This window comes from Temnothorax americanus, unplaced genomic scaffold, assembly GCF_048541705.1.
Source record: "Temnothorax americanus isolate GAGA-0224 unplaced genomic scaffold, ASM4854170v1 Scaffold4, whole genome shotgun sequence".
NCBI lineage: Eukaryota > Metazoa > Arthropoda > Insecta > Hymenoptera > Formicidae > Temnothorax > Temnothorax americanus.
In genome coordinates this window covers 1,394,456-1,406,587 of record NW_027509547.1, presented here as the reverse complement: position 1 = coordinate 1,406,587, position 12,132 = coordinate 1,394,456, and the positions used below count along the sequence as shown (strand labels likewise).

The following is a 12,132-nucleotide window of genomic DNA, read 5'->3' as shown; positions in this document are numbered from 1 at the left end:
TACACGAACCACGAACCGTCGTCGATGCTGTGACTTGTGAGGCCCGTGACGGCCCGTGTGCCGTAGTGCGGAGTGCGGGTAGTGCCGTGAGTCGCGCGACCGCGCGTCGTCCGTACGTGCACGGCGAGGTGGCGTTCCAGAGCCAGAGCAGTCGTGGTCGCGAGCGGCGACTTGTGCAAGTTTCTCTGATTAGGTCGCGGCGACCGGAGCGCCGTCTGCCAGACGCGTGCGAGATTCGAATTTTCGGTGTTTGTCACGTACGCCAACCCGCTGCCCGCTGCCTCGCCGGCCGGAGCGATAAGCCAGTGGTATGACGCGCGAGATGCACCCTTGCCGACCGGTAGCTGGTAGGATAGGAGACTTTTGAGGAACCGGAACTCTCGCTCGTTGGAAACACCAATGGAAGAGTTTCTAGCCGAACGAAGTTGTCCAGAATCGACAACGTAACTGTCCTTCGAGATCTCGAGACTCGACAAACTTTATATCGATTATTTATTCAACCGGTGGAATTCTGCCCGCGGCAAAAAAGTTCTGACTGTACGAATCGTTTCGAAATTATTTCTAATCTTCTTTTGATAACGAACTATTAATAATTATATCTGTGTTAACGAAATGTTGCGGGTATTGCTTGAGAAGTAATTAACTTTTTTGGAAAAATAAGTATTATTTTAAAAAAATTTTTAATTTAAGTCTAGAAGATGAAACCAAAACATAAGAGTTCAAGTATAATAATTAATAGAACTTTTATCGCTTTTTGAGAACTTTTAAATCTTACCGCGCAAATAATTCTTTATATTTTATGATAACATTTATTATTGTATTTTTTATCAAACCTGATAACCAGCCTGTTTTTTTTCTCTTGTATAATTTCTGCGTCTGGTATATATAGAAAAATAATAAGATCAATTAAAAAATAATTTAAGAAATAACTGCAATTTTTTTACAAAAAATAAAATTGCGATTAGATTTATATACAATATTTTATACGTAATCATATTTTATATAATTATTACATAATTATATTTAGAACATTTTTCCTTATTTCCTAAACCTTTATACTTTTTTGTAAAACAATTATGTAAAAATTATCTTTTTAATTATTTTGTAACTCATCTTCTTATTATTTTTCTTAAATGTAAGATTAAACAGATTATACGAGAGAAAAACCATATACGGACATATATATTTTATATATAATTATGTGTTCTTTTATAATATGCCCTTCCCCATACAAAACTGCTTTTTCATGCTACGCTAAAAATCACCGAGAAAGATCGATGCTTGTTTTCGCTGCACTTCTGAATTAGTGCAATAAGTTAGAATGAAACAAATACATATTTTCTTTCATTCTAACTTATTGCACTAGTTCAAAAGTGCAGCGAAAACGAACAAGGCTTCTTTGTCTAACCCTAACCTCTAATTGCCTCTAACGAGGAGGAAGGAAATAATTAAGCGGAAAGAAATAAAATTAATTTGCCAAAAAGAGATATATATGTCACTGGCAATGAGACTACGCTTACACGGCGACTTGTAATTCAGTTTAGTAACTACCGTATACTATACGATCCAAAATTTTTATTTTCCGATTATAACTTTTATGATCATATTTAAATTTGAACCTATATTTTGATACTCCTGTACATTTGAAACAATCTTTGATATATAGATATTGTATGCTAAAAGTTGTAGTTTAAGTATTGAAAAAGCTTATATATTTAAATATTATATGATTAAAAAAAAGAAGAACAATTTTGGATCGGATAGCGTATACGATAGTTATTAAATCGAATTACAAGCCGCCGCGCAGTCAACAAGTCGGCATTATTCTTATCAATTGCTTTCATTACATTTTCATTTTTTCTCCCGTATTGCAAGATAATTTTTTCTTCTTACGATACGCGTGTCACGTGATCGGTAAGCGAACAATCAATCGAACGAGAAATTCTCTTGTTCTTCCGCGGAATCTCGCCGCGGTAATCGGTATATGATTCATTGTCGCAGAACCGTATATATATACGCGTTGCATGGTGCTGAATAAAAGATTACTCCCTCTCCCTTCAAATTCCTTAATATAGAATCTCATTTAATACGCTCCACGTTTTTCGCTTTCGAAACAGAGAGAAGTCAGCGTAGCCGAGGTGTCACGTGCGATTTTTCTCCCGACAATAGTAAATCGTAAATCTTATCTCGCTCGGTGAGAGCGCGCGTCCCGATAACGCGGATTCACAACGGGCGCGAAGAGCCACGGCCGCGTTGGACTTTGAAACATCGATTTCGCGATCATTGTCGTTCAGCTGACAAGGGAGGGCCGCTTGCTTCAGTCGTGCGCGTTCGAACGCCAAGGAACGACGTGTCGCGAACGCGAGACGCGAGAGTGAAATTCTCGCTTTGTCGCGGGCGCGCGACGCGGCGCCGCGCCGTGCGGCGTTCGGCGTTCGGCGTGTATATACATACGCGCGCGCTCGCGGGCGGATAAGGACGCGCGCAGAATCGAACCCTGGCGAAGTTGTGCGCTATAAGTCGATCCGGCCCGAGGAGAAAACCGCGCGCGGAATAAAGCGCGCGCGCGCGCGCGCGCGCGGAATCGAATGTGGTGAAGTTTATTGCGTTTGCCCAGTCGATCGGGCAAAAAAGGAAAGCGCGCGGAAGAAATGTGAAACGCGCTCGCGCGCGGCGAAAACTCAACGCGAGGAGATTGCCGACGAGAAAGGCGTGTGACGCCGATCGAACGAACGCATCTGGCTGCAGTGATGATGGGAGCTGCCGGAGCTGCGGAAAGGTCGCGAGATCCGCAACAGCGTGCGCCGGACAACGTGCAGATCGACCGTTCGCTCTATCTCCTCTTTGAGGATATATCGTACAGCGTACGGAAAGGGATTTTGACAAAGGGTAAATAAAGCGATATATAAAATAATAGTAAAAATAATATTTAATAAGTATTTATGAGACATACACATAACGTAATTCGATCAGATATAAACATCGGGAAAAGGGGAGAGCGTATATTATAATTATATATTATATAAATATAATAAATATATAGCGTTTCTAATAACATGAAAAATATTCTAATACGTTAAAATTAATGTTTTGTTACACATATGATTAACTCTAGTTTTGACAAGTTTAATTTGTAGAGATAACTGTGTATAAATGCTGTTTCAATATTGTATAATAATATATAGAATAAATAATGATTAAAGAATAATTATTACAAATTACTGTTATAATATGAGAGTAATTTTTATTAAACGTTTGAAACATAGTAAGTAAGAGTTTATTAACGTTTACTAAAATTGTTTGTTATGTTGTTTTTAAGTGAGAATAACGGAATGGAAAATCAATTTTATTCTTATTTCATAAATATGAAAATTAAGATAAGAGCTCGTCGTTTAGAAAACGAATACCTATTCTCAGAACACAGACACGCCAATGGTGTAGCTGAGAATACTTTGAAATCGATAAGATATACGCGCGAGTTGTGTGCTATTTGACTTCGTTTCAAAGTGTAGCAAGATAATGATAATATATATTGCATCGCTCTTACGAGATTGGTGTTCGATTGTTGCTGAAATATTATTTTTCTATAGATAAATCTATCTCTACAAGATCTAACAATTCTTAGATAACCGTGATAAATTTATATATATGTATAATATTCAAATATTTGTAACGTTAATAGTAGTTGTTGAAACAGATGTCACAATATCAAAACTAATAAATTTATACTTCTTAACTACACTGTATATTTGCAATTTAAACATTTATAGTTGCTGCAGGTAATATATAACTTTAACGATACCGAACATCTGTTTCGTATTACAAGTACAAAGACCAATTATTTCAAGCGTGTTAATTGAATAATTATGATGCGGATAATATATAGAGTCATAAATTCTTGTTAGATATCAACACAACTGACGAACAAACGGATCCTCCTTCTTGATTTTGATGGGCTTTAAATATGATGTGGTAAAGATCAAAATAAGAGACACATGTTTTTTCACAAGTGCTTTTAAGCACATGAAGGCGATACGCTCTTTCGTAAAAATCGACTCTTATATTTCTAAACGTATATTATCGAAAAGAGTGATAAGACATATGCCAAATTATTTTAAATAAAACAATTTTGCATAATATCAATATATGTATATCAAAGATTATTATTAACGTCTTGACGATTAATTGGACCAAAAAACCAATGGTCGAATTGTCATGACGATTATATGGCCAATTGTAGTCGATTAAATGAATTTTAAAACTTTTATTGTTTCAAAAGTACTTAATAATTTTTTAGATTTTTCGAAAATGTTTTTTTTAAGTACCCCTATTATTCACTACTTTTTTCGAAAAAAGATTTAAAATGTTTTTATAATCACACAAGAAAAGTTTATTGATTTCGACTTCAATTGGCAAAATAAATTGAAACGTTGCTACGTTTCGACCCCTCGACCAAGCAGATTGCTTGATAAGGATCCGATCCGAGGGGTCGAAACGTAGCAACGTTTCAATTTATTTTGCCAATTGAAGTCGAAATCAATAAACTTTTCTTGTTTAATTATTGTTGGCGGAAAAAACTATTTTATTTCTGTTTTTATAATCACATTGTTTATTTAAAGACAAATTCAATCGTATTCAACCATATACATAAATTATTTTAGGAAAATTAAAAAAGAATGAGCTAGAAATGAAAAAAGTACTTATACGCAATTTTATTTATTTCTTGACAACAGTTTTGTTATGTACAATATTTTTTTAAAGAATTAATATTTCTCTGGGGAAAGATAAAATCGTTAGTTTGAATAATTTTGTTATATAATGTAACATACATTAATAATTGTATTGACGTAGGAACAAACACAATAAGTAAGTATAATTTTAAACGCGATTTTTTACAAGATGGATGGCGCTATAAAATTGGTTACATAAAAAAATTCAGTTCAAGAGTTCACTCTATCAATAGCTATTGTTCACTGCGAGTTAATAAAAAATTTTGTATTAATAAATGTTAATAAAGTTCTTATGTAAATTTTACTTTTACAGAATTTGTAAACAAATTTTTGATATTTTACAATTTAGATCAAATATCGAAGACATATTATTTATCATTAATAATAAATAAATCATAAATAATGAAGTTAGACTTTGATTCGAAATGTTGATATGCATTTACTTCCCAAAAGGTTATCAGTCTCTGATTAAATTGATTGCAAATCAAATATTAAGTATAAAACAATAAGAAGAACAAAGAGATATGTTCAACGAATTTTTAACACACAATTTTACACAAAGAAATCATTGGAGGAAATCTGTTATTTTTTATTTAAGTTAAATTATAAAATACGTGAACATGCTTATTATGATGTCTTCCTTTAGCACTGTTTTATCTCGTAGTATTATTATTCCTTGCATATGTTACGGCAGCGGCAACATGCCGCGCATGTTCCTACCTGTGAAACTTTCACTTCGGTGGCAATTTGTTTGGATTGTAATTAGGACATTGATTGCATTCCGTTTACGCGAATTTGTCATGTCCCATTATGTATCAAACAATGTTATATACTTATTAAACATTTCTTTCATAGAATAATTATGCAATTTGTTTTGTAGAGAGGAAAAAATTGTTGAGCGATCTTCATGGCGACTTTCGACCGGGCGAGCTCACAGCTATTATGGGTCTTTCGGGCGCTGGGAAATCTACATTAATGGACATCCTGGCGGGTTTCACGTTAGTATATATGACTAGTGGTACACACTCTGGTCAATTTTATCTCCTGGGCGGAGAAAAAGCCGCAATTGCCAGTTCGTAAATTTTTTTTCACCCGAAGCGTGCAAGAGAATAATACAAATTCAGGCGTTTACTATCGGCTATTTCAAGAGATCTACGCATCAAGATAATTTTTAATTGAAATTTACGAATATAAAATTTGTAACACTTTTTTCTTGATCTCTCGTGTAATATATCGGATTTGCTGCATAATTTAATAAGAATATTAGTATCATAATTAAGCAGAAAACCAGCAAACACCAAGCAATTGAAAGTAATGAAAGATCTTGTTTAATTAATAAAAATTATGAAATAGAAAATACATTACGTTGAGGTCAAATTATAATATTTTATTTATAATCTGTTTAGATTTTTTTTTTCGACATATTAAAGACGGATCTCTTTATTTTTCAAAGTGTTTTGTGAATTGAAGATTTTACTGACCACCCTATTTCAAATATCAACTGGAATGTTCATCGAGATACTCTCCGAAACGAGAGTATCTTGATTTAATTCGATCGATAACCGCTCGGAAAATAGCCTTGAATTTAGATATCGTACTGATAATCTTCATTGTCAGCTTTGATTAGCGAGATCTCTTTGCTCTGTGGAATCTTTTCCTGTGGATTGCGAATCGTTATATCAACGCTAGGCTCGAGCTTTACACAACTTACTTATATTTGAGCTCGCTCGTTCTTACACAGAATTGTGTGGACATAATTGGTGCAAAGTTACGGTATACGCGCACGAATATTTTTATCTACGCGTCAATATCAGTATCCATTCGCTCTTTAGATGCACCTGGCACGATGCATCGCGATATCGCACAAAAATATAAGTGTGAGTTTTTAATCTTATCTTCTTCGCACTCTTATCTTCTTGCGCATCCTTATCTGCTTCTTTTTTTGAACATGGCCCGATTTCGAACTGGTGATTGATTGGCGAATTTTTCTAGGGTACGTACCAAATATTGGCAATTAATTGTTTATTAATTATAACGTATACGTACTTGCTAATGAGAGAACAGTGGGCTAATTAGTTACAATCGTTTATCTATGCTCTATGCATAGATTATTACCTACATATTGATTGTGTGTAATGATAAGAAGAAATTATATAGTATTAATACGGATCAATGATATGTAAATTAACGACCCATCGCATTTCAGAACTGCCTCAGTCACCGGCAAGATCATGGTAAATGGACGGGAACGAAATATATCGGAGTTTCGTAAATTATCTGCCTACATAATGCAGGATGATAATCTGCAATCACTTTTAACAGTGCAGGAAGCTATGCTCATCGCTGCCGATCTCAAACTCGGATTGAATAACCATGAGAAATTACAGAAGGTATATAGATATTGCTGACACGCTACTGTGTATATAATTCTTCGGGGACTGAGGGAACTAAATAAAATATCTTACATGACAGATAAACAAAATCATTTTCGGTATATAAGTAATTTATTGTGTTAAGAAACGACAATTTCCACGTACGAACAATTATTTTCGAGTCGTTATTTTGTGACGCTTTGGTTCTCTTCTTGAACAATTATTATTTAAAGGAATTTAAATCGACCGTAACTGGCAATATATAACGTCTTTACCGATATGAACATTGAAAAACTGTGAGCCAACTTGGTTTGTCGGATTCACACAGCACTTTTTTCAGATCAATATCGAGACATCATTTTCAATGTTCATATATATATATATATATATATATATATATATATATATATATATAAGAGGCGTTTCAATTTATATTTCCTAAAAACTTCGTTTACGCTTTTATTATTCTCCTTTTATATTCGACTTACGCTCCGATTTTTATTTTCACCAGGGGTTTGATTGAAATCATCTTGAATTCATTTGCAAGAGAAACGTTGTTAATAGGCTTGCACCCAGTTTCACCAACCCCTGAATACGCCTCTGCATGAAATATTTTAAGAGTTGAAAAATTTGTGTATCATGAATCAAATAAATTATGCACGCTTTATCTATTTTATTATAATAAAGTAATTAAGTTTAATAGATCTCGATAAATACAGATTATATATATTTAATGATGTTATAACGACTTTTTACTAAAATGTGAGTTTAACGAGTAAAAATTAATTGTCGTAACAGATCGACGAAATATTAGTAGTGATGGGGCTCGATGAGTCTCGTTATGTGATTACTGACAAACTTAGCGGAGGACAAAGAAAGAGACTCGCCATTGCGCTTGAACTGATCAGCGATCCCCCAGTCATGTTTCTTGATGAACCTACGAGGTAGATATTACATGATTTTCTCGATGAAAGCCTATGCTTCTTTTCTTGTCACGTACCTGGTTATACAACTTCAATTAATCCTTCTTAGCGGTTTAGACAGCACTTCTTCAAAGCAGTGCCTAGCACTTTTAAAGCAATTAGCGCAAAAAGGACGTACCATAATCTGCACGATTCATCAACCGAGCGCGATCCTTTTCAACATGCTGGATCATCTTTACGTGATTGCTGACGGCAATTGTGTTTACACGGGCAGCACGCAAAATTTGGTGCCGTATCTAAACAGTATAGGATTACACTGTCCAACGCATTACGATCCTGTTGATTTCTGTAATTATTCATCATTTATCGTTTCAAAGCAGACAAATCACTTGCTTATTGCACAAAAATCTAGGTGACACGAATTTAAAGCTCCTGTTCCGTAGTGATGGAGATATGCAACGGCGATTACGGTTCTCACATATCCAAGCTGGTGGAGTCAATTGAGAATGGTAGGAATGATGTATGGAGGTCGACGAATATCCATTACTTGGACAAAAGCAAAGAAAGTATTAAATCGCAACAGATGACTATGAGATTGTATTCCTTCGAAACGGAATTCAACACTCCATATTACACTGCCAACTCCTGGAGACAACTTTGTGTTCTTATCAAAAGAAACGCAATTAGATTATTTCGCGATAAGGTAATATTACATTACGAATCTTATTCATAAGACACGTTTTACCGTGCTAAAGAGAATTTACTCTCCCTCTCTCTTTCTCTCTTTCTCTCTTCCTTTTTCATATAAGTATCGGGAAAAAAAATTTCTAATTATATAAATGTTTCAGTTAACTTATATTACAATATAATTTACTTTATAGTAGCAATAGTATTAATATTAAAAAATTAAAAATTCTTTTAAATTTAAATTTTTATTCATTTGTATAAATTTAATTTATTTGTAATAATATTTATTTTATCTTTACTATTTTATTTATTTTTGTGTAGGTCTTCGCACTTTTACGGATTACAATGCATTGTGCGATTGCTTTGATTGTCGGCACGTTATATTTTAAAATCGGTCAAGACGCTGCTTTCGTTTTAGACAATTTTAGTCTATCGTATTACAACATCATGTTTCTCGTGTACAGTGCGTTTAGCGCTACAATGGTCACAAGTATGTCTATTACATTTGGCGAAATCTAATTTCATTATGTGTATAATGCAACATACATAATGTGCAACAATGGCTGTGTTTCAAAATTCACTGCCAGCGCTGGAAATTTATATACAGTAAATGTAACGTAAACGTATACCATAGATTTTCAGCGCTGGCAATGAATTTTGAAACACAGCCAATATTAATTAATGTATTGTATGTAACATAAATGCGTGATAACACCTCATTGAATATGGCTTATAAAAAATTACATGAATGGAAAAACAATAGAATTTTATAAGTAAACAATTAAGATATAAAAACTGATATCAAAATCAATGCGTCATTATGTTATATTTAATTTTATTGACAATTTTTTTTATGGCCCGACAGATTCTCTGAAATACAACGCCGTTATATTTTTTCCCGTTTTCGCAGTTCCTTTGGAATTACCGATACTCAAACGCGAGCACTTCAATCGTTGGTACAAACTACGATCGTACTATTTAGCGGGCAAATTGGCCGATTTTCTAGTCCAACTTATTGCCACGTTTGTCTATACCGTTATAGTGTATTACATGAGCGATCAGCTTCCCGAAGGAAGAAGATTTGGATTGTACATGCTCATGTGCTTCGTTGCCAGCCTGGTTGGTCAAACTATTGGATTTATCATGGGGTGTTCGCTAAAAGTCCAAGTTTGTATTAATCTATTTAATCTAATTTAATATGTTATTTTAAAATTTTTCAAATTATATCAAATTATTTCAAATTTATATTAACGATTATATATTATCTGTTGTCTCTCTCTCTCTTCTTATTTTAAGAGGATCGAAAAAAGCATGACTGGAATTGAAAATTTTAAACTAATGCAATTCGTCTAATCACAACTTGTAAATTGGCAATTGCTTTCTTTTAGGATAGCGTAATTTTTGGGCCGTTTGCAATTATGCCATTCTTTTTGCTCAGTGGTTTCTTCGTAAATATTAAAGACGTGAAGCCCTACTTACATTGGCTGTTTAACATGTCGTTCTTTAAATATGCTTTCGAGGGAGTATTGATGGCGATTTACGGGTAAGACTCTCATCTTTTGACTACAATGCATTTATTCTAAATTTTGCGAGTATAAATATTAAAAGAAATTATTATTTAAGAATAATTAATAATTCAGCTACATTTATTTAATTTCTCGCTTTGTCTTTCCTCTTCTCTACCACAAAATCTAAAAGAAATATTTATAATTGTAGGTACGATCGGGCGAAACTGAAGTGCTCGGCGGATTATTGCCATTTCGTTAGTCCTAAAAAATTGCTCATGGAATTGGGCTTGGAGAACATAAATTATTGGTTTAATATAATAATATTAATATCAGTGTGTATTGTTTTGGACATTGTAGCATATATTATATTAAATGTAAGGATCAGGAGACGCATGTAGCACACCTTGAGATAAAACTTCGTACAGTTTTTACAATTACACGCGTGTCAGTCGGGTAAATGAACCACAGCGGGTTCACCTGTTAAGATTAACTTATTTCTTTTGATCTATATGTGATGATGACATACTTATCTATAATATGCAATTTGCACTTGGTTAACTATAACATGCTATAATATACATTTGTAATATATGTCGAAAATTATAATATTGCTAGATAATATTTTATCAACTGTTCCAGTTGATAAAATAATACATGTACGCTTTTAGTTTGATAAATCTAATTATAATATATTTCAGTTATCCTTACTATTTATTATCATTGATATAATTTCAGTTCAAACTTACCATGACATTTTCGTTCAAGCTATGTACGTGAGTTTTTATCTTAAAACAGACATTAACTTTTCTTATCATGTTACCTCTCTGTTATGAACAAAATGTTATAAATGTTATAAATGTCTGTAGTTAAAAACAAAATGATTAAATAAAACAAAAACCAAAAAATTGTTGTTTTATAGAACAAAGTCAAGAAACTTTTCGCGCACAAATGTTATTTAACAAAGAACTGAGAAGTACAAAAACCGACAAAATTAACACTAAAAGGAAAATAATATAAATAAATGCGATATATCTGTCCTGGACATTAGATGTTATTATATACAAGTCAATGTGTTCTTTTCTTTTGCAAAAAATCAGTTCGTCAAAGTGCGCGTTTAACCGCGCTTTACTATTAACGCAACATGTAAAAATGCTAAATATAGCTCAATGCCATTTCGTAAAAATTATTTGTTTTATTATTTTATATAAAACTTACTATATACATAGTTATAAAAATATACATGTATATATAGTATATACATACGCATAATATTATACATACATGTTATATATACACATATTATGCTTAATGTAAAAAATGAAAGTCAATATTACATAAAGGACCAAGGGTCATAACGCAATCATTAAGATACAGAGAGTGATCTTACATCATCTAGACACTGCAGACTGACTCAGTAAACTTAAGTAAAAATTCAACGTGCTCGATAGTTATATAACACAGTGAGAACTTGAGCGATGTAAAACAGGTTCGCAGGTAATTTACTCATTCATTGGCAGTGACCGAGGCTATATCCTTCTGCTATACTTGCAGTAGTACGAGATCAGTCAACGCACGAAGTCGTAGCACGACGCTATGCCGACCGTGTACGATTAACCCTTAAATGCCACACCTCTCAAGAATCTCGTAAATGACATGAGGGGTCTAAAAGACCCCAGCATGAAAAATGTCTCCTTACTCCGTGATATTTAATTGATTTTTAGTTATGAAAATTTTTTTCAATGTTGTTCAAGGCTTAGAAAAGAGAATAAAATGCTTATATTGTTAAAACTTCACGTTCAACATAGTATAAAAAATTAAGTAAACTGAGTACTGCTAAAAGTGTACAAACGGGTAGGTCACGCACTCAACTATCATCACGGGGAGCATGAGCGCCATTTTTGGCAAGAACATT

At 33.6% G+C, this 12,132-nt stretch overlaps 1 protein-coding gene across 4 annotated transcripts; it reads left to right on the top strand.

Moving 5' to 3' along the window:
* Nucleotides 1-122: 122 nt before the first annotated feature.
* Nucleotides 123-10,800, top strand: LOC143902505 (ATP-binding cassette sub-family G member 1). Of its 4 annotated transcripts, none has more exons than XM_077415469.1 (11): nucleotides 123-443; nucleotides 2,118-2,889; nucleotides 5,611-5,728; nucleotides 6,937-7,120; nucleotides 7,901-8,046; nucleotides 8,135-8,373; nucleotides 8,469-8,728; nucleotides 9,034-9,202; nucleotides 9,623-9,879; nucleotides 10,101-10,255; nucleotides 10,429-10,800. In XM_077415469.1, exons 2-11 carry the CDS (start codon nucleotides 2,751-2,753, stop codon nucleotides 10,616-10,618), a joined length of 1,857 nt encoding a protein of 618 aa, XP_077271595.1. In that variant the 5' UTR covers nucleotides 123-443; nucleotides 2,118-2,750; the 3' UTR covers nucleotides 10,619-10,800. The 4 variants fall into 4 exon arrangements, with proteins under 4 accessions (XP_077271595.1, XP_077271594.1, XP_077271593.1 ...); XM_077415468.1 differs by having other exon boundaries at nucleotides 123-537; XM_077415467.1 differs by having other exon boundaries at nucleotides 123-635.
* Nucleotides 10,801-12,132: the final 1,332 nt, after the last annotated feature.

Excerpts from the sequence above, each read along its gene's own strand:
- LOC143902505 (XM_077415469.1), top strand. The coding sequence starts at position 2,751 with ATGATGGGAGCTGCCGGAGCTGCGGAAAGGTCGCGAGATCCGCAACAG. Across the intron at positions 9,203-9,622 it reads TAGCGCTACAATGGTCACAA|TTCCTTTGGAATTACCGATA; the intron begins GTATGTCTATTA and ends CCGTTTTCGCAG. Across the intron at positions 10,256-10,428 it reads GTATTGATGGCGATTTACGG|GTACGATCGGGCGAAACTGA; the intron begins GTAAGACTCTCA and ends TTATAATTGTAG.